Below are 20,386 nucleotides of genomic sequence, written 5' to 3'. Positions count from 1 at the left end.
GCTTTGATTAAATTTTAAATTATTTAATTTGTTATTTATTTAAGCATTATTATAAAAAATATTTTTTTTTTGTAATTTTATTTTATTTTTATATATTTAGTTGATACTCATTAAAGAATTCTTTTTATATTTTTTTCTATTTTTTAAATTAAAAATTTTTTTTAATTTTATTTTTTAGTTTTATAAAAATAAATAGTCTGTATATATGCAAAGCAAGCTCATATGTTTTTAGTAAATTAATAAAAGTAAAGCCAATAGTAAGTTATTTATCGAAACTTAAACCACATTTCACATTCTTCGTTAAGCTGCATTCGAAAAATTAATGGGAGCAACGATAATATGAACCAGAACTTTAAATTAAACAATCTTTAAGTATTGATAAAAATCAGAAAATATATACACATAAGTACGAATCCCATTTTTGTTAAGATTTATATAAGCTTTCCATCTGAACCATTTTTCTATAGTATTTGAATCAATTATTTTATGCGCAATTTCTATGATAAGTGTTAAGGTGTTAGAGAAGTGTCATGCAGATTTCAATTAAAATACAAATGTCTGTAAAAATCCAATTGTCACGAACTGTATCGATGCATTATATTGTGTTATTCGAAATTCGAAATGAATTCAATTGTTTGAGAGATTGGCCAGCTCACTGTTGGCTAAAAGGCTCACCCACCTTCAATGAGCTGAATTGATGTGACGTTCTCGAGTGTCACGGCCATGGTGGCCTCAACCTTTGGCGAGATGGCTGGGCATCAAACAATTGGGCCTGTGCATATCAATATTTTGCCAACTAATTGTCTATAATTGGACGCCAGGGGGCAATTGCCTGTTGATTGATCGCAAAGTGTTCTCGATTCGATCTGGAGTGTTGAATTTTCGAAAGTAATTCAATGAGTCGCACAGACATCATACCAAACAGGGTAAGAGCTGGGGAAAGAGCTATGACACATTCGATGCCAAAAACAATTTGGCATTTTAATAAAAAAATTCAATTTGTTATGGCTGACAAATTGCTTAAGCTGCAAATATGATATATATATGTAGAGAGAGAGAGAGAGAGAGAGAGAGAGAGAGATTGACTTAGGGAATTATATATGTGTTTCAGGTGATCTTACCATTGGGATCTATTCAATATACGATTTCTTGTTTTTTTTTTTTTTTTTTTTTGTTTGTATATATATTTTAAGCGCTGAATCTGTACAATGCAAGTTTAGTACCTTAACAACACAATTAGAATTTTTATATAACACCTAACCTTCTGATGTATTCAGGAGTTCTTACAAATATATATTTACAAGTATCCCTAAACGACTTATCTCATATTTTTGGCAAAACCCAAGCGTTTTAATCGCCTTAGTGGTCTCGCAGGAAGCAATCTTCTCGCTAGTCTGCTCCGGTGTCTAGCCAGTCTGTCACTATATCGGCTAGTGTGTCTCCCAATCTGTTCCTCCACAGTAAACAGTTTCAGATCTCGATGTAGAGTTGAGCCGCGCACATACCATGGGCAGTTTGTAATTTGCCGCAATACACGATTTTGCAGGACCTGTATGCGTTTATAGTTTGTTTTTGCGCATATTCCCCAAATCTGCACACCGTAGAGCCAAATTGGGGCTACACAGTGGACATAAACCGCTCTCTTAGCTCTGAGTGACATGGTGCTGCGTCTGTTGAGCAGCCACCGCAGTTGTTGCATGCGTTGCCCACATCTCCTAGCCACTGCCTTAAGATGAGGACCAAATGTTAGACGCTTGTCAAGGGTGATGCCAAGGTACTTTGCCTGCGAAGGTTGATCAAGTGTTTCGCCATCTAAACGTATAGGCGGGGTGTGGCTGATGAAGGTTTTTAGGGTGAAGCAAGTGTTGGTGGTCTTGCGTGGGTTGATTTTCATGTTCCATCTTTTGCACCATGCTACTAGTGTGTTTAGGTAGCTCTCCACTCCATTCGAAGCCTCAGTGGGACATTTTGAGCTGTAGAGCACCGCTATATCGTCTGCGTAAGTAGCGAGAAGAGCTTTGCCAGGATTCTCCATGTGGCGCACGCTAGGGGAGGGTAGGTCGGCCGTGTAAATGGAGTAAAGCAGCGGCCCTAATACGCTGCCCTGAGGAACTCCAGCTCTCATTTGGCAAGGAGTCGAGTATGTGTTCCGTACTCTGACAATAAATTGCCGTCCCTCCAGATATGATCGTAGAATCCCGAAGTAAGGTGCTGGGAAGAGGTTTTTGATTTTTCTGAGAAGCCCTGTATGCCAGACCCTATCAAATGCTTGCTGCATATCGACAAAAACTGCGTTGCAGTATTCCATGTCATCAAATGCATGAAGGATGTGCCTCGTCAACCGGTGAACCTGCTCCACAGTTCCGTGTCCTTCTCTAAAGCCAAACTGATGGTCCGGTAAGATATGACGTTCACTGATGATATTGCCAAGTCGATTGGCAATAAGTCTCTCCCATACTTTGGAAAGTGACGACAGCAGACTTATTGGGCGGTACGATTCTGGGTCATCCTCTGGCTTTCCTGGTTTGTGGATCATTACAATCGCTGCCATCTTCTATTGCTTAGGAAAGAATTCCACCCTCAGCATAGCATTAAATATTAAAGCTATGAAGATGATCGCCCGAGTAGGGAGGGCTTTTAGCGTTGCATTGCTCAGTCTGTCATAACCAGGTGCTTTCTTATTCGGCAAGGACTTTATGACTTCAGCAATTTCCTCAACCCTAACTGCCCTAATGGGTAAGGACATTTGTAGAGGTGTCTGTAGACTATCAGTGGTCTCTTCGATCTGATCAGCAGTGGCAAATTCATAGGGTGTGAACCTGGCTTCTAGATGCTTCGCAAACGAATTCGCTTGCTCCTCTTCGTTCTTAGCTAGATCACCGCTAGGACACCGGATTGGTACCTGCATACAAGCTCTTTCCCTAGTAAAGGTTTAGGGCTGAGCTCTATAGTGTCTAATAAAAAATTTGCAATAATTTAATAGATAGCAAATTAATTATATTGTATATATTTTCAATTTCGAGTTCAGCCAATTATATTTATTATATTATTATTTTTAACAAATTTTTTAATTTTTAAATTAATTCCTTTGCTAAGCCATACGCTTAATAAATTTAAATTCCGTTGCCGTAAAGCATACTACAAATAATTTCACTTGATTCACAAAAAATATAGCCTGCTTTTGGGAGCGAGCACAAAAATTCCAGTGCTCGTCAAACCTTAAGCAAGTAGAAGCCAATGACGAATGGGTTTTTGTCAGTTTTTCAATAGAATTTAATAATTTTGAAATGGTTGAAACAATAATACGTGCAAAAGATGATATTTCTAAAGAAAAAGCATATAAATAAATATGAATTTCGTATCGCTGACAATTCAAGTAGAAGCGGATTAATTTTTTGGAAGCAGCGTTAAAATTAAATGATACTTTGTAATACAATATAATAACTAAAAAATAATTAGCTACAAAATGCAAACAATTTGAGCCTTGAGCACTTTACTGAACCAACAGCTTTTCTATAGGAACCGGTGCAAAGAACTCGTTGATGTGCGCGACCAAAATGGGCGCCCATTGCTCACGGGTGGCGGGAATACCGACGCGCGTAATCTCGGGCAGATTCTCATTGACCAAATTGAGGATCATAGCATCTGCAAGGCAAGCAAATTTATTAAACACTCATAGATAAAGGCTATAGGCGGGGCTTACTCAGATTGCGGTCCGAGAAGATGCCGTTGGCCAAGACCCGAGCATTGCCAACATTCACATTCGCATTCAGGCGATGCAAACTCAAACGCTGCTGGCTACTGGGCAGCTGCTCAATGTGTCCATCGGTTAGAATCGTAGCCTTCACGTCATCTGTGAATTAAGATTTTTATATTTAATTTTCAAAAAAAAACTCTGATTAGTCTATCGTAGGGCTACTCACCAATGGTAATGTTGAATGGTCCCTTGGGCACCAGGCGCAGGCCGCCGAACTTGACATCCGCCTTAAAGTAACCGCCGGCCTTCAGCTGTGGCAGCTCCACGCCCAATTTGATGACAAAGCCGCTGTCCGTGAAATTGGATGATACGGTGTTCACCTTCAGCCCACTGATGCCATAAATTTCCATGTTCTTTATGAGCAGGCCGCCCTGTATGCCGTCGTTCGAGTACCGAAAGATGCCGCGCTTATAGAAGTACGGATCGATTGAGCCCATGCTATATTCCGACAGACCCTGATACTTCAATTGAGGCACGATCGAGTCAAATAGCCCGCGTATGCAAATATTCAGCTCGGCTGAGCTCAGGCTGCACGTGGCGATGCCGCCAAATGGCGTCTGTGATGCTGTAAGAGAGGTGAAAGTGGCAAAAGTTTAGTACACAGCAATTACAAAGTCGGCCAAAAGGCCAAACAGCCAAAAGTCAGTTGATTAAGACATAGACGTGCCTAAGCTCAGCCAGGCATGCATCATTGCGCATAGCGCCTGTCGAGGCATTTAACCAAGCGTGGCACATAGTTCACAGTTTGACATGCTCCGCACAGGTTTCTCTTCAATTTTGATATTCAAATTGCGTCTGTTAATGTTGTTGTTGTTGTTGTTGTTGCAGTTGCTTTCGCTTTAGCTGTTGCTGTGGGCTTTGCGTGCCTCGTGTCAGGGTGACAAGTGACAATGACGCTTCGCTGTCTCAAGGTCTCTATAATTGGGCCCCACACGACGCAGGCAAAGCCAATTGAAGTTAATAATCGTTGGACAGACATAAACGAGTTGTGGAATAAACTAAAAATAGCCAGACACTGGGTTCAGTTCAGGAAATTGTTATTCTCGCTCTATTTCGTTCCCTAACTGAACTCAAGAGCTGATGTCAGAAAACTCAAAGCTTTCATAAATTAACACTTGAATTGCTAGCGGAGAATCTCAGAATGAGTTATAGAAAATTTAAGAAGGTTGACTAACTAGAGTAAAATAATAATAGGATGCGCTAAACAGCTGTACTAAAAGTGTACTAAAAATTAAAATGTCTATTTGTTGGTTGGGATTGAACCTCCTTTTTATTTAAATGAGCAAATTTAATATTATGTATTATAAAGAAAATACATTAGGTTTGTTATTTGCAATTGAGATTCAATTCAACTAAGGACTGATTTTGTTATATGTGTGCTCAAAATGTGTGCTCAAAATGTATGCTAAAAATGTACTCGTGTACTTCACTTTTTGTACATAAATTATAGCCTATTTGTTTTTTGGGATTTTCAATTTATTTGAGGAGCATATGTAAGTCATGTTTTAAAAGCTTGTACTAAAATATACCAAAAGTATACATTTTAATCCAGCGATTGTACTTTAAAGATAAAAAGTAAATCTGTTTTTGAAAACTACGTATATATATTTATAAAGCAAATCTTTAATCTGATCAATTAATAATACAAAGTAAGATATATCATATTTAAAATTCGAATGGTGCTAAAAAGCCGAAAAGCTCTACAAAATATATAGCACAAAAATATGTAAGGCTTCAAATTAAAATTTTATATGTTAGATCAAATGAGTAAGTGTACATACATCCATACCATATCATAACTTTTTATAGGGCCTCTCAAGCGTAAACCATTTTAAAGATTTGTCATCTTACAAAGTCAAAATGTCTAATTAAATGACATTCAAGCCTTTATAGCTTCTAAGCGGAAATGAAATTGCAATTATTGTTGTGCACTTAAAGCAATAAAATACCCAAAAGTATTTAAAAAGTCTCTAATTACGCTCAACTTCGACTTGACTTTGTTTAACTTCCATTTTAGTTTGTTATTTTTAGTTAACAACTGTGATGAATGTGTGATTATGTCTGCGATTCGCCTAGGCAATTTGAATGTCTGTAATTATTCTGCCAAATTTTGAGGGTTTGCGTGTTTTGGACTCGAAACTTTTTCGCTGACAAGTTCAATGTCAAAGGTGAAACAGCACGAAAAATAAAGAAACTATAAAAATTATAAAACAAACAAAAACAGCACTCGAACAGCAAATTAAACTGAACTAAATATGCTCAGGGTGGTGTCCGATTTTGAAGAGGCGTCGCCAATGCTGTAATTTACGCCCAAAGCTGAAATGAAGTTCGTTGCTTAAGTCTTTCGTTTGCATAAGTCGCAGTGCAAATGTCAATAAATTTCTTGAGCTTCTGTTGTTGCTGCTGCTGCCGCTGCTGAATTTTGTTATTTTTGTTGTTGCTCGACATTTTACGCAATTAGATACGAGTTACAATTGCAGCTTTTAGCGTCTCTCAACTGAAAGGCCCAGCGACGATGACGCCGTTTTCGCATTGATGTAGGTCAGTTTTTAGCTTTGTGCTTTTGAGAAATGTGCGCACCGCCAGCCGGTTTTTTTTGTTTTTTTGTTTTTATTTGTAACGCTCTTTGTTGTCGCGAACTCTTTTCGCAACAGCTCAAACACATATGCGTATATATAAACAATTTTTAGCTTTGCAGTTGATTAAATTAATGCAATTGGCAGTATTTGAGTTTGACTTTTGGTGTTGATTCTCTGTCAGTAATTTTGCATAATCAATCAAATTGTTTTTTTTTTTTCTTTTTCGCGAGAATTCACGTTTGCACAAGGCACATGAATCTCCGTCTAGCCACGACTGTATTACAGCATTCACTTTCAGAGCTGCCGCACTGTGGTTTTATAACTTTTACCACACAAACGAAGAAAAAAAAATAATAAAAGGTAAACTACAAATGAAAACGAAAATATATGTCAAGTTCAAGCGGCGCAGATTTTTGTATTGCTTGACTCTCGAGTGTTAAGAGTCAAATAAATAAAAAGTATTTATTTATTTGTTTAATTTTATTTTTTGGCTAGCAGACCTGCTAATTTCTACAGATATATATTTTTTTGCTATTGCGCAGGAAATCTCATTAAAATCACGCTTTGCGATCAGTTTGCCAATGGGCTGCCGAAGGCTGTTGTCGTATTGAAAAAAAAAAAAAATACATATAGAAAATTTAGTTAATTGAACCGACAAATAACTGAGGTAAATACAATTAAAATATTTTTAAAGCTTATAAATTTACGTATTATTATATAAGAAAAAAAAAAAGTAAAACATAAAAAAATATTCACTAAAATTTACTTTTACAAAGGCATTTTTTTAGGTTATATATGTATAGAAATAATGTAATTTACTTCATATGCCACAGAAATGTTTTTCTCCCATATTCAGGGACCTTAGATTCCCCTCTCAACATTTCCTGTTATGAATTCCGCAATTGCGAAAATCCGTCAAATATGCCATGAACAAATATCAGTTTATTTGTCACTCAATTGATTAGTAATTTATTTTCGATTCGCAATTCCAAATGTCGCTTGGTGAAAAACGAAAGACTTTGGCAACAAACTTGTTTCCCTACTTTGATTTTGTATTTCGCTTTTCATTTAAATATCAAGTTCTGGCCGTGTTGCATAAGCGTGTAAAACAAAGCTGTATATTGTGTTAGATATATATACAGACGCTTACCTGTGTCTAGCTCTAAGACGCTAGAGGAGGTGGTCCCAAATTCCGCCTCCTGCTCGCTTGTGGGGCCGGATGTTGGCAGCGTGGCGGCCGCGGCACTTCCGAGTGCGACCGTCGCGACGGTTAGTAAAATGTAAAACGCTTGCATATCTTTCTTTTTCTTTGCTGTTGTTGTTGTCAAATCGGACAACACTTTTCACAATTGGCAATATAAACTTGTTTAAATTGAATAGTTTTTGTTTTTGGCTTGATTTAACACAGATACAAAATGCTCTCACACACGCACACACATACAATTATACAAACGTGGGCAATTTTCGCTTGACTCTTTTTTTTTTGTTTGTTGGTTTTTGCGTAATTTTGAAAACCGGCTTCACTTTTATTTCTACACGAGTTTAACAGTTTGTTGTTGCCGTCGTTTTCTCGGTTAACTGCAATTGTTGCTGCAATTGCACACACACACGCACACACGGACACACACACACTGCTAAACAGTGTCAAACACACACCTACACACAGCTAGCCAATTCAGTTGCCAAAGATACAAAAATTCAGCGAACTTATGTTGTTGACGGCCCACCGCTTGCAAATCTTCAAATGAGCGCTGCATAAAACTTACGTTTATTTATAGTTTTCAGCTCGAGTTTTTCCATGCGCGCGCTGCCGAAATAAAAAGCGAACACAAATACAAACAACAACAGCAACAAAATGCCCAATTCGAAGGCTTTCGGAGCGCGCTGACTGAGCTTTCGAAGCTTTTGTCTTGTTGAGTTATTCGGTGGCTTTGAGAACATGAGCGGCACAGTTTGAGCAGCACTGTACTCGAAATACTCAGCATGAGTTTGCACAATCAAGAGCGCCACTTGAATGCCAAGTGTACTAAATCAGAGAAAACGTCTAGACATGATTATAATTCAAAAGTAATCAGCATTCTATTTGGTCTAGCTAAATTGCTAAATGTTTGCTACACCTGATAGGGATCTTTATATCACTGAGAATGAAGCACAAAGTACATTTTCAGGGAAACACTAAAATATATATTCCATTGTTTATGGAGGAGACCTTACATTAATAAAGTTACTACATTTAGTGTATATGTATATATATATTTTTTTTTGTTCAATCTCTAAACTATATTATAACTTTATTTATTAAACTGTTTTTTTTTTTTTTTTTTTTTTTTTTTTAATTAGATATGAAGTTATATGATAATTTTTATAAATTAAATGATTAATTATTGATTTTATTTATTTATTTTTTTTCATCGATCAAAAAACCCTAAAACAATGTTAAATATGTTTAAAATATTAAATTTAAATTTGAATTTAAATTTATAAAAAGTAAAAAAATAATTCATTTTTTGTTTTTATTTTCATATGTATTAAAATAGATCAAATATTGGGTTTTATTCAATTTATATAAAATATTTACAATTTTACTTCAAAAGTCTCAGAAATTATATTAAAAGTTTTTATAAAAAAAAAAATAAAAATAAAAAATATATACCAATGAAGTATGATTTTCCATATATTCATAATTTTTCTTTTGTATTAATATTTAGCTATATATTTTAAAGTGCATTATAAATATTTAGTTTATTGTATTCAGCTCATGTGTAAGCAAAGAAATCATTAATCAATACATGAAGAGTATACAAATCTGTATCATTAAGCTAAATGCTTGAGCTAATATCAATCAACAACAACAAAAGATTGCGCTTACAAATTAGTCGATCTGACAACAATGAGGAAGCTGTCGACAAGCTGCCATTTACCACAGCACACCCAGCTAAATGCCAATGCCAATCCCCGGTACAGTTTGAGCTGCATTGCCGCAGTTGCAGAGGCGCTGCGCCTAGTTGGGGAATTGGAATCACATTCGGCTGGGGCATGTCAAATGTGGGCCAGACATAAATCTCTAGCAACGTTTACACTTGAACCGCCACAAAGTTTGAGTTTGTGTAGTTTTTGGGCGTTTCTCTTCAAGGTGATCGACGTGAGGTGCCGAGGATTTGTTTATGAAAATGAGCACTGAATGAAATAATTGTAAACCAGATCGTTGCACTGCAGGTGCTTCACAGTGCTGCTGCCTTTTAAGCCAGTGTCAAATTTGGCAGATGCGTCATAATATGTTTTGGCTAAGCAAAAAGAAAAAAAATGAAAAAAAAGAAGAAAAAATGAGTCAAATATTTTATGCTTATTATGCTTCACCTGTCTTCGAGCAGACGACAAATGTGCGTGTGCCTCGCATGTTCATTCACACACACATATGCATATATATACATGATCTAAAGTATATTCAAAATAGAATTTAATATTCGTAGCACATCTGAGTCAATCGGAATTATGCACAAACGCGTGCAGTGCTAACTTATAATAGCTGATTTATGGCATAGTTAACGCCGATCCGGTGGCTAAATAATCTAGAGTGGAATATTACCGCACTTAACATATCTACTAAGCTACAATTATAGACCATATTATTTATGTCAACTCTTTGGCAGGCCGATAAAATGTTCTCGTTTGCTTGTAACAAAAACTACTTACGGAGCCGGTTCGTTGACGTCATCTGAAGCATTAAGTAATGCTAGTGCTTCTGAAACTGTAAGTGTAAACAATATGTATTAGATAATTTGTAAGCAGCTCTATTGCAATACTATATATAAACTATACTACATATAAATATATGTAAATATTTGCTGCTACAAAACAATTAACGTGCGGCCTGATTGATTTATTGGCATCGTTTATTTTGACAGGAGGCGATTGAGACTGTGGCAGTTATTAAGAACTGCATCAATTTATTAGCAGCAAGGGGAAGAAATATAGAATTAATAGTGAATATTCTAGTGGAGGATTTCCATTTAGAAGATATCCCAATCTCTGCTATTTCCTGCACTATTTCCTGCTTTGCAATACAATGCGAATGATTATAAATGATATGTTTATTCTCCCTCCCAATTAAGATGCTCACTTCACTTCCTGAATAGCATGAAGTACATTATAAAAGAATGTAGAGCAGCAGAAAAATTCAAAATATCAGGATATAGTATTGCATATATGTTCTGATTCCTAATGAAAAGAAAATTTTGTAACTTTAACGCTAAGAGTGGTTCCGATGTATTATTTATGGCCTGACAGCAAACGCCGTCAGGCACAATCAAAAAATTCAATTTAGACTCATTAGAGTGCTCCTCTCCACGGAAATCTTTAGTAAAAGGCGAAAGATTTATTCGACAACTGAAGAGAAGCCAGAGTAAAGAAACTGTGAAAACCAACCCCGATGTACTCTAGGACATGCTTGAACTCCTTGGGAATTCTAACTTAGAAGCAGTTCAACAAACAATCTGAAGCAGGCAGAGCGAAATTTATAATTAGGGTGGGTTTCTCTTTCAGAGTTGCTACCTGAAAAAATTACTCTAGTAAATTGGGTTGTCAAAAATAAATAGATAAATATGAATGATTAGAATAAAATGTTTATTATCTAAGCTAATTTAGTTGAGAGCTGTAATTTATATACTATAAAGCACTGCAATACCCTAGAAGTCGATTTACTATGAATTTATTAATATATATAATACGTAAATATATAATTAAATATTCTAATGTACAACAGAATAAATTACATAATTAACAGCTTCGACTTTGACGGCAACTAATAGTCTGATCTTTGCCCTAATAAAAATAAAAATCATGTAACAGCGTTGAAACTCAATTGAATAATATTCAATAAAGCCATAAATTGCGTCTAAGTAGTCACGATTCTCATTGGAGATGCAAAATAATGCATTAGCCGTAATTTAGACATAAACAAAGTGCCTGTATACCATTGGCAGTCGCTCTAAAACTGTTGGCTATTGCTCAATTTCACTTTAATGCCTGCACTTGGGCACTGCCTACGATAGACATACATATATTTCAATTAAAATATATATAGATAGCAACACGATCTCAAGGTCAGCGTGTCGTGCACTTAACCCCATTAGCTGGCTGCCCTCTAGGAAGGGGGCCGTTTCGAAATGGGTGCCTAAACTGGAGCATGACCAAAACAAAAGTAAACTAAAACCTGTTTCAATGCGCCTCAGTTTAATAATGACAAATAATTGCAAGTGCGGATTTATTGGAGGTAACCTGCTTTAATTCAGATACTTCAATCATACAAAATAATTACCTAAGGCATTCACAACAACGTATGTGCATATATACAAGTGTTCTAGAGCCTGAGGCTCATTTCGGTGGCTGGATAAACTGATCGATGGGCACATGCTGCAGTGCCTCGTTGATCAGACGCAGCATAACAGGAGCCCACGATTGCCGCGTCTCTGGCAAGATAATGCCGTAGATGTCACGCCAATAATTGTTGGCCACACTCAATGCGAGCTCATCTGTGGAGGAAATTCGGCTTAGAGTAGTGAAATTAGAATCCAAATGACGATTCACACATACCCAATTCAGGATCGCCAAAGATGCCATTGGCCTTGATGACCAGATCACGAACAGTGGGATTCGCCTCGATATCCTTGAGACGCAAGAATCGTAGACCATCCTTGGTATAAAATTCACCATCCATGATCACACGGTTCTCCACATCAGCTGCAATCAAAAACCATATATATATATATATATCGATATATATCGATTGCCAGAATATGATGTCTACCTACATAGCGTTAGGTTGAATGTGCCCTTGGGTTTCAATTGCAACGAGTTCACCTGCAATTCTGCCTTGTAGTCGCCCAAGATATTCATCTTGGGTATTTCCGAAACGGTTCGTAGCTTGACCTTATCCCCTTTGACCTTGACATTTACATCTTTGATCTTGTGCTCGGCGAAACCATAGAGCTTAACATTACGCACTGAAATCTTTCCATTGACCGCACCACTCGAGTACTGGAAACTCAAGCGGTCTATGACGAAAGGATCGTACGGCTCGATGCCTAGCTCGGGATCGCCCAGTCGCAAACGTGGTATTAGCTCGTTCATAATAATCTTGATGCATTCGCCAGCGTGATCGGCGTCGTTGGGACACTTGGGCAAGTCATTAGCTGCCAATAGAATAATAAACCTCGTTATACGCTGCGTATGCGCAATGGCATTCAAACACTTTATACACACTCATCAGGTATTTTGGCTCAGCGGGTGCTGCATAAACTCCGCTGGCCCAAAGGCAAATCGTTGCCAGCGCAATATAATGCATGTTGTTTAATGTGATATAATAATATAATATATATTATTTGCGATCGGATCAGCTGAGTCCTCGTCAACCTGCTGTTAGAATGATCCGCCTTAGACTGAGTCGATCGAGCACTGCTTGGCGCTATTTAATTCTCAGATTTAGCACAGGCACATTGCGAGTAACGGGCACGACATTAATTTGAAGTTAGTCGTTTCCACTAAGCTTGGAAAATTGTACTTGTAAATCAACGATAAAACATTACCGACACATCGACTTCGACTGATTGAAAACCGGCTCGGCGACTGCGATATTTATTATAATGCCGAATCATTAAGTGGAAAATGATTCGAACAAAAAACCGACAATTGTCAACTGAACTTCGACAATGACAATGATTTGCATTAATATAGTTTTAATAATTTACTATTGACAACAAATTCAACTTGTGCGTTTAACGGTTAGCTAATTATACCCTGTAACCATATGAAGTGTCTTCGAGACTTTCATAATCGATCAAAGAATTTTTTTGGCAAATCATATTTTCTGTTCAAATATTTGTTAATTGCAGCTTCTTTAACTTTTCATTAAATAATATTCATATGTAGTTTAAATATATGTAAGTGTTTTAAGCATTGATTTGGGGCTTGAAAAGGAATTAATTTGCTGTTTGAAAATTGTGCATATCATAAAATTAAATTAATATTTACCATTCATCGAAGCCCATTTAATTAGTTATGTAGTTAATTAGTTATGAAGAAATAACTTCCGCGCTAATATTTAACATTTAAATGAAGTTATACTACTCTAGTTGGGAGTACCAGACTAAAAAATACCCTTGCTTACTTAAACAATGCTTACCATTTGAAGTAAGACAAATACGGCTCATACCAGAAGATTCCTCTGAAATAAGTTTAATAATATAATAAATACTTTCGTTCTATCAATATGAATTTGTGCGATAGGGGAAATGTCTATGCATTGTAGAACATCGCCAATTTTTATACTCTTCTTTCGCAGCTTCTGTCATAAGAACTTTTCTTAAGGAATTACAGGTGAATATTTCACATTCATAAATTGAGTGGCTTCGATAAATTTAACTTAAGCAGAACAGGGTATTTATTATTTAAAAACAAATAGAAGAAGCTATGCTAGGAAAGCAGCTTTGTCTAAAATTCAATTTCTTCAGTTTTTGCCAATGCGTTTATAGGGAGAGAAAATCTTCTCGACTATTGATACTAATCACTATTCAATATTTCAGATATTCATTCTTATTCAATATCAACAGACGAGATAATTAAAATAGAATAGATGTATAATTATAATATATCTCTTATATACACACATTTACACATCAACATTAACATACCCATTTTCAATAGCTGCAGGGTAAAGCAAAAACTCGTTTATTAATGCATATGATTACAGGTGTTGATTTTATTGGACTTAACCTGATTTAATTAAAATATAATAAGGACTAAAGCTCATCATAATGTATTATATACATACAAGTGCTCTAAGGCTCGAATCTCATTGGGATGGCTGGATGAACTGGTCGATGGGCACGTGCAGCAGGGCCTGATTGATCTGGCGAAGCACAACAGGAGCCCACGCTGGTCGTGTCTCTGGCAGAACAATGGCATAGATATCCCGCCAGTAGCTATTGGCTATATTCACGGCTAGCTCGTCTGTGAAAGAAATTCAATTAGATGCAATTAGAATGCAATTTTCGCATACAAGGAGGTTTACCCAATTCAGGATCCGGAAAGATGCCATTGGCTTTAACGATTAAATCACGAATTTTTGGCTCTATTTCGATATCATTGAGATGCAAGTATCGAAAATCATCCTTGGTGTAAATGTCGCCATTCGCGATCACTCGAAACGCTGTATCAACTGAAGGAAATCAATTTATCCACAATATAATATAAAGTTGGATATCAATTTAATGCAAATTTTATCTACTTACAAAGTGTTACATTGAAGAAACCCTTGGGCTTCAGCTGTAGCGAGTTCACATTCAATTCCCCCTTGTATTCGCCAAGCATATTTATCTCTTTCATATTCGAGAGAACTCGCACCTTGACCTTATCCCCATTGACTTTAATATTCACTTTGTCGACCTTTTGCTCGGCGAAGCCGTAGATCTTAACATTTTTAACCGAAATCTTACCATCGATCGGTCCAGTTGAGTACAGGAAACTTAGGCGATTTATGACTAGAGGATCGTAGGGCTCAATGTTCAGCTCGGGATCACCAAGTCGCATGCGTGGTATCAGCTCATTCATAAGGATCTTGATACAATCTCCCACCTGCGCGGCATCCTTGGGACACTTGGCCAAGTCCTCGTCTACCGATAGCAATCGAAAATTGTGTTATACACTGCGTATGCGTAATGCCATTACAATACGCCGTACACACCCGTTATATACTTTGACGCCGCGAGCACGGCACGAGGTGCATTAGCCAAAAGGCAAATCGCCAATAGCGCAATATATTGCATGCTGTTCCAATTGATATGCTGGCAATATTCCTTGGGATTTACTTAAGTGATCAACCTTCTGTTAGCATGATCCGTCAGAAACTGAGTCGGACGGGCGCAGCATTGTCGTGTTTTATTCTCGGAAAAATCAACAACAGTTTAAATATGGGAAAAGTGCATATCTAGTTCAACAAATATCCCACATCGACTGACCCCAAGTTCTCCATTGTCAAAAGATAATGATTTGTGTTAATAATTTTAATAGTTCCTAATTAGAAACAAGCAGAACCTAAGCGCAAGCCCCCTAATAATTGTATACTTTAAGCACTTGAAGTGGTTAGACTTCTAGTCAAATGGGAAGGTATATATTGTATATGATGTATATATGGCATAGTTAATTTCAATTTTAATTATATATTTGTGAGTGCTTCTGTATCTTTACTTTGTAGTCTATCGTTAATAATAGGATATACATACACGAATAAATAGATCATACATATTCTTGCTATATAAATTCTTGCTTCAGTAATGTTTCTTTGCTCAAGTTGCAAACATTTTAATAAAAGAAATCTACCCCGATACGAATATTCCCAATTTATATTTTTTTAAAACTGATTTTATAAAGAAGATCTATACTGCTCGAGTAAACCTGAAGCTATCTATATAAAATGTAATGTTTTCGGTAAATATCCCAGTCTAAAATCGGGATTTTATTTTTATTACTATTATGTTATTATGTTAGATCAGAATTGGTGCCTTAATTGTTGCTAAAGTGTTTCTTTTGAAAGAGAAATAAAATAATACTTGAAATATTCCAAACAAAAATCTAGCTATGATCAGTAAAAAAAAAAATATTGTGAAGTAAGTGTGGTTTATCAGAGCTAAAGGATAGAAGGTAATCAATATATGTCCTAAATTGCGATATTTAATTGGTTCAGAGTATTGAAATTATTCTCTTATTAACTTAACATTCAGAATGCCCATTTAAATTTGGGTTTAGAGTATAAGGAGAGAAATATATATGAATTCTCTAGACATTTAGTCAATTGTTGGTACAATGAGTTTAAATTTGGCTAATTAGTATAATTAATTTAGATTTACTTAATTAATTGAATTAATTATACCCTACAATTATTAATCTTTTAATGACTCTAGAATCTAAAAACTCATTCAAAAAATTCAATTGAAATTTCATTTTATTTGCATACAAACTAAATTAACACCATGAATAAAGCACATAACCATATAGTAATACGATCGTGTAGAGACTACCACATGCAGACCGGCCCCGCCCACAAAGCTAATTCTGTTTGAGAATCAAGTCGAAGGGCAGAGCAGCAAAGAACTCATTGGCCAGCTTGAGCATCTGGGGCTCCCAGATGGCCATTGTTTCGGGCAGCATGGCTTGATAGAGCTGGCGCCAATATTGATTGATAAAGTCCAAGATGACATCGTCTGCAATCGAAAGGCAAATTGTTTAAGTTAATGCGCATCTTTTGGCCGTTTGCTGAACCTACTTAGGGCTGGGTCGGGCACCAGGCCATTGGCATAGATGCGCATGTCGCCCACTTTGGGCTCAGACTCGAGCTTCGACAGACGCAGATAGGTGTGACCGTCGCGCTCGTATAGTTCGCCCATGGCGCGCGTTTTCATGCTGACGTCGCCTAAAATGTCAAATGTGTGTGTGTGTGTGTGTGTGTGTGTGTGTGTGTGTGTGTGTGTGTATGGATGACACAGTAATTATCGTAAATTCGATGTTTGAGTACATATAATATTGACGCATACATACTCAGCGTTACATTGAAGGTGCCTTTCGGAGTTATCTTCATGTCGTTCAGTTTGATGTCCGCCTTGTAGGCGCCCTCTGCCAGCATTTGTGGCACATGGCTGATCATCTCCATGCGCACACGATTGTTCTTCTGGCGGTAGTCCACCTTGTCGACGATGCCCTCGCTGAGGCCATGAACCGCCACATTTCTCATGGCAATGCGGCCCTGGAGCATGCCCGAATTGTAATTGTAGGAGCTCTTGCCCAGCTCAAAGGGATCCATGGGCGGTATGTTGAGGTCGCTGATGCCGTTCTTGAGGCGTGGCGTCAGCTGCTGAAAGCCCTGTTTGATGCACTCGTTGATATTATTGTCCGACTGATGGCAGGTCGGTATATCGTCAGCTGTTCAAATTAAAAACATGATTTTCCATTCAGTGATTCATGATTCAAGTGGAACATTCAAAATAAATAGAACATGCACGCGCATTGCCCTTGACACACATCAGAACGCATCTCGTATCGGCTGTGATCCATGAGGCCTATGCTCAGAACGTGACATTTGGCCAGTCGAGAATTTTGTTGCCGCTAATCGATGCCGTGCATAATTGCGATTCTCCCCGGCCCCGTCGGCGAAGCGTCGCGCGCGAGCTTTTTAATTGCCGGCTATGTTAGATAGATATTTACAAAATGACTTAAAAGCACATTTATTGTTTGACAAAAATGCCAACATTCAATTGCAAGTGCTTTGCGCTGAGCATTGACGAAGCGTTTCGTTTCATTTTATGGCGCATATCGCTCTGTCGCATCACTGAAGGCTTTTTGCAAACACAAATGCAAACGGCCGCTGCGACGGGAGAAGGCCGCTTAGCGGAAGTGGCAATCGACTGCGGCCTACAAAAATATAACGACTTAAAGACCTAAAAGCTTCTGATCTTTATGTCTTCAGCGAATAGCAGTCAAGGCTTCTAACAATTCTATTTTTTACTTATTATATTTTACTGTGAATTTTATTTACCATTTTTATACTTTTAAATTTTATACTTTATATAAAATTAATCTATTTTATACTTTTTTTTTACTTTCATGCTTTTCATTCACTTAATTTATAAATTTTATACATTTAAAATGTGAATATAATTTATATATAAAAATTGCTTTAAAATCATAACGATAGAATATTTAAGTTTGTTGTTTTTTTTTTTTTTTTTTTATTTCCGAAAATTTAATTTAATTACTTAATTTTAGCATAAATCTGAAGTTCAATACTTAAGTTACATATAGACACGAAATATTCCATAAACTATTTTCGCTTTTACTTGTTTGTTCTTTTGTGTGTTTGTTAAACAAAGTATCATTGTTGGCCATATTAAGAGTCCAAATATACTTTATTCCAATATTCATTTGCTTATTCTTTATAGCCCTCTTCACATTCACATTATGCATACTAATTATTTGATTATTTTGCCAAAACATTTATATCTGACCATTAGCTGTACCTTTTTTAGGCAACATCATTCATTATATGATTGAGACTTGTTTTCAATTTTGAATAATTACACAAGCCAGCAAAGTTGGATGCAATTTGGTATTCAAAAATCTATTTATGTTTTCCTATCCCTACATTCCAGGTATTTGAGATTTTATAATTTAAGACGGACTTATCTAAAGCTTTTATTTATTCCGTATTGTTTTGTAATATTGGGAGTTACTATTCTTCTACTTTAACATAATTTAATCAAATGTTTCCATAAAACCAAGACTTTATCTGATAGTACTATATATGTACATATATTAGACTTTGCAAAATCTTTATCTGCAGAAGAAGTGCAATAAGTCAGAGCTAGATAGAGACAGGTGGCGTAGGCAAAACAGTTTTCTAAATGTAAACGACAAACAACGATATTTACTAAATATTTTTAAATATTTAAATATATATTTTTGTTCCATAAATGAAACCAAAGTTTTTGATGTTTCAATATCAACAATATCAATTATCAATTATCAAATATAAATATTAGTTTGAGTTCGTTTCTAATTATGCATAAGTATGAGTATAGACTGATTCCTGTTTACTAAATATTGTTTGACAGTTCTTTAAATTATCTAAAATAACAGATAACTTTTTATATAAATAGTTTATAATATTACTGCCAACTGTTGCTAAATTTGTTCGTAGTAAATTGGCTCCAATACACGCTAATGCAGTTGCATGAAATTGCATTGTTGTAAAATTCGCACAGCTTGACGTGTTTCACACGATCGGCGCGTTGTTGCAGCATTTTATTGCAATTGCTGATATTTATCCGCTAATTTAGAAATTCTGTTATACGAGTCTATCTTTGCTGAAAATAATTGTGACTAAGGGCGGGGAAATGTATGTAGGTAATAGTTTAAAGTGGATGTTGAAGGGCTTAAGCAATATTATGTGTTGACTTAGCATTTAAATTGCTTTCGAGATGTTGACTTGGTACAAATAGTGTAAAAAGGTGTAAACAGAAAACTTCTATTAAAATAATATTTGAACAGTTCTCTGGCTGACTCATGCTGCTAAAGTGTATTCCATTTAATATTCTTTTGCATTAAAAGAAAAAATCAAAAGACTTAGGACACGAACTTGTTTTTGTTTATATGCATCAGTATGTTATTGAAATGCATAAAAGCTTTATAAATCATTAATAAATATATGTATTAATTATGAATTCAAAACTAAGTATATATTTAAACAAAACCATTATACCCTGATTTCCCATTTACCAATGATCTCAGAGTATTAAAAAAAAAAATTAGTCGTTATTCTCACCTAATTTTGTGATGGGCTTAAACTCAATAGTTGGCAAGCCAAAACTCTCATCCGCAGCCAAAATCGTGCCCAGGCACGACACCAAAATAAATGCACTTAAAACACTTGCCATTTTCTTTAAGTTTTATTTTATTTTTTTTATTTTTGTATTTTCCTTGCTTTACTTCAGATGCGCAAATTTCACTTTCGTTGGGATTGAAGTCAGTTAAGGATGTGGATAGTTAGATAGTACAACAGCGACGCCCCCGGCTCATGCAAATGCGAAGCGACATCTGAGACCTACGACCGACCGCTAGCTTGTATTTATGGCGAAAATAGAGAGTAAACGCAACGCTATAATAGGCACCCACAGCCGGTCGGTTGATGCGCATTGGGATTGGGGGATTGAGCCAGTGAAACGAAAATAGCTTCGGAGCCTAATGACAACGACAACAGCGCTGAGCAGAGGGCATCCAAAGCGAAATCGGTAGCGAAATACAAACGACATTATTAAATACCCTAGACAAAAGTCGTGCCCAGCCAGAGCTCGCTCAACTACCGGCAGCTGTCCGATTTGGATGCGCTTCAAGCCGTTTGATGCTTCCTCGTCGTCGCACTGATTATTGGAATCTGTTGCTGGCCCGGCTGACACTCAAAAGCCAATCAGGCGTTGAGAAATACGCTACGCGAGACATGTCCGAT

General features: G+C 36.4%; 4 protein-coding genes and 1 non-coding gene across 6 annotated transcripts; all 5 read right to left on the bottom strand.

Moving 5' to 3' along the window:
* Positions 1–2,991: 2,991 nt before the first annotated feature.
* On the bottom strand, positions 2,992–8,167 carry LOC108610890 (uncharacterized). The gene is made up of 4 exons (XM_018003257.2): positions 7,487–8,167; positions 3,924–4,322; positions 3,704–3,853; positions 2,992–3,645 (listed from the first exon to the last, which is right to left on the bottom strand). Exons 1-4 carry the CDS (start codon positions 7,629–7,631, stop codon positions 3,494–3,496), a joined length of 846 nt encoding a protein of 281 aa, XP_017858746.1. The 5' UTR covers positions 7,632–8,167; the 3' UTR covers positions 2,992–3,493.
* A 2,457-nt stretch (positions 8,168–10,624) lies between these two features.
* On the bottom strand, positions 10,625–10,742 carry LOC149269956 (U5 spliceosomal RNA). The gene has a single exon (XR_016269582.1). It is a non-coding gene; the product is annotated as a U5 spliceosomal RNA (small nuclear RNA).
* An 856-nt stretch (positions 10,743–11,598) lies between these two features.
* On the bottom strand, positions 11,599–12,919 carry LOC108610892 (uncharacterized). The gene is made up of 4 exons (XM_018003259.2): positions 12,598–12,919; positions 12,147–12,527; positions 11,929–12,075; positions 11,599–11,867 (listed from the first exon to the last, which is right to left on the bottom strand). The coding sequence occupies exons 1-4, from the start codon at positions 12,677–12,679 to the stop codon at positions 11,710–11,712; spliced, it is 768 nt and encodes a 255-aa protein (XP_017858748.1). The 5' UTR covers positions 12,680–12,919; the 3' UTR covers positions 11,599–11,709.
* A 1,141-nt stretch (positions 12,920–14,060) lies between these two features.
* On the bottom strand, positions 14,061–16,176 carry Jhbp13 (Juvenile hormone binding protein 13). 2 transcript variants are annotated; one of them, XM_089463841.1, is made up of 5 exons: positions 15,077–16,176; positions 14,625–15,005; positions 14,405–14,551; positions 14,165–14,343; positions 14,061–14,106 (listed from the first exon to the last, which is right to left on the bottom strand). In XM_089463841.1, the coding sequence occupies exons 1-4, from the start codon at positions 15,156–15,158 to the stop codon at positions 14,186–14,188; spliced, it is 768 nt and encodes a 255-aa protein (XP_089319967.1). In that variant the 5' UTR covers positions 15,159–16,176; the 3' UTR covers positions 14,061–14,106; positions 14,165–14,185. The 2 variants fall into 2 exon arrangements, with proteins under 2 accessions (XP_089319967.1, XP_017858749.1); XM_018003260.2 differs by having other exon boundaries at positions 14,061–14,343.
* A 139-nt stretch (positions 16,177–16,315) lies between these two features.
* On the bottom strand, positions 16,316–20,009 carry Jhbp14 (Juvenile hormone binding protein 14). The gene is made up of 4 exons (XM_018003258.2): positions 19,706–20,009; positions 16,927–17,307; positions 16,655–16,801; positions 16,316–16,592 (listed from the first exon to the last, which is right to left on the bottom strand). The coding sequence occupies exons 1-4, from the start codon at positions 19,815–19,817 to the stop codon at positions 16,438–16,440; spliced, it is 795 nt and encodes a 264-aa protein (XP_017858747.1). The 5' UTR covers positions 19,818–20,009; the 3' UTR covers positions 16,316–16,437.
* Between the last annotated feature and the right edge of the window lie 377 nt (positions 20,010–20,386).

This window comes from Drosophila arizonae, chromosome 3 (assembly GCF_054131065.1).
Source record: "Drosophila arizonae isolate 15081-1271.41 chromosome 3, UAZ_ARI_1.0, whole genome shotgun sequence".
Lineage (NCBI taxonomy): Eukaryota > Metazoa > Arthropoda > Insecta > Diptera > Drosophilidae > Drosophila > Drosophila arizonae.
Note: the sequence above shows the minus strand (reverse complement) of the source record. Positions and strands in the feature narration are given on the sequence as shown.

Bases quoted from the DNA above. Each gene is read 5' to 3' on its own strand.
- LOC108610890 (XM_018003257.2), bottom strand. From the start codon at position 7,631: ATGCAAGCGTTTTACATTTTACTAACCGTCGCGACGGTCGCACTCGGA. The intron at 4,323-7,486 runs GTAAGCGTCTGT...CCTCTCTTACAG, and splicing joins CGTCTTAGAGCTAGACACAG to CATCACAGACGCCATTTGGC. The intron at 3,646-3,703 runs GTAAGCCCCGCC...CTTGCCTTGCAG, and splicing joins CTTCTCGGACCGCAATCTGA to ATGCTATGATCCTCAATTTG.
- LOC108610892 (XM_018003259.2), bottom strand. From the start codon at position 12,679: ATGCATTATATTGCGCTGGCAACGATTTGCCTTTGGGCCAGCGGAGTT. The intron at 12,076-12,146 runs GTAGGTAGACAT...TTTTGATTGCAG, and splicing joins CACATTCAACCTAACGCTAT to CTGATGTGGAGAACCGTGTG. The intron at 11,868-11,928 runs GTATGTGTGAAT...TTTCCTCCACAG, and splicing joins CTTTGGCGATCCTGAATTGG to ATGAGCTCGCATTGAGTGTG.
- Jhbp13 (XM_018003260.2), bottom strand. From the start codon at position 15,158: ATGCAATATATTGCGCTATTGGCGATTTGCCTTTTGGCTAATGCACCT. The intron at 15,006-15,076 runs GTGTGTACGGCG...TGCTATCGGTAG, and splicing joins GGCGTCAAAGTATATAACGG to ACGAGGACTTGGCCAAGTGT. The intron at 14,344-14,404 runs GTAAACCTCCTT...TTTCTTTCACAG, and splicing joins CTTTCCGGATCCTGAATTGG to ACGAGCTAGCCGTGAATATA.
- Jhbp14 (XM_018003258.2), bottom strand. From the start codon at position 19,817: ATGGCAAGTGTTTTAAGTGCATTTATTTTGGTGTCGTGCCTGGGCACG. The intron at 17,308-19,705 runs GTGAGAATAACG...TAATTTGAACAG, and splicing joins TAAGCCCATCACAAAATTAG to CTGACGATATACCGACCTGC. The intron at 16,802-16,926 runs GTATGTATGCGT...TTGACATTTTAG, and splicing joins CACCTTCAATGTAACGCTGA to GCGACGTCAGCATGAAAACG.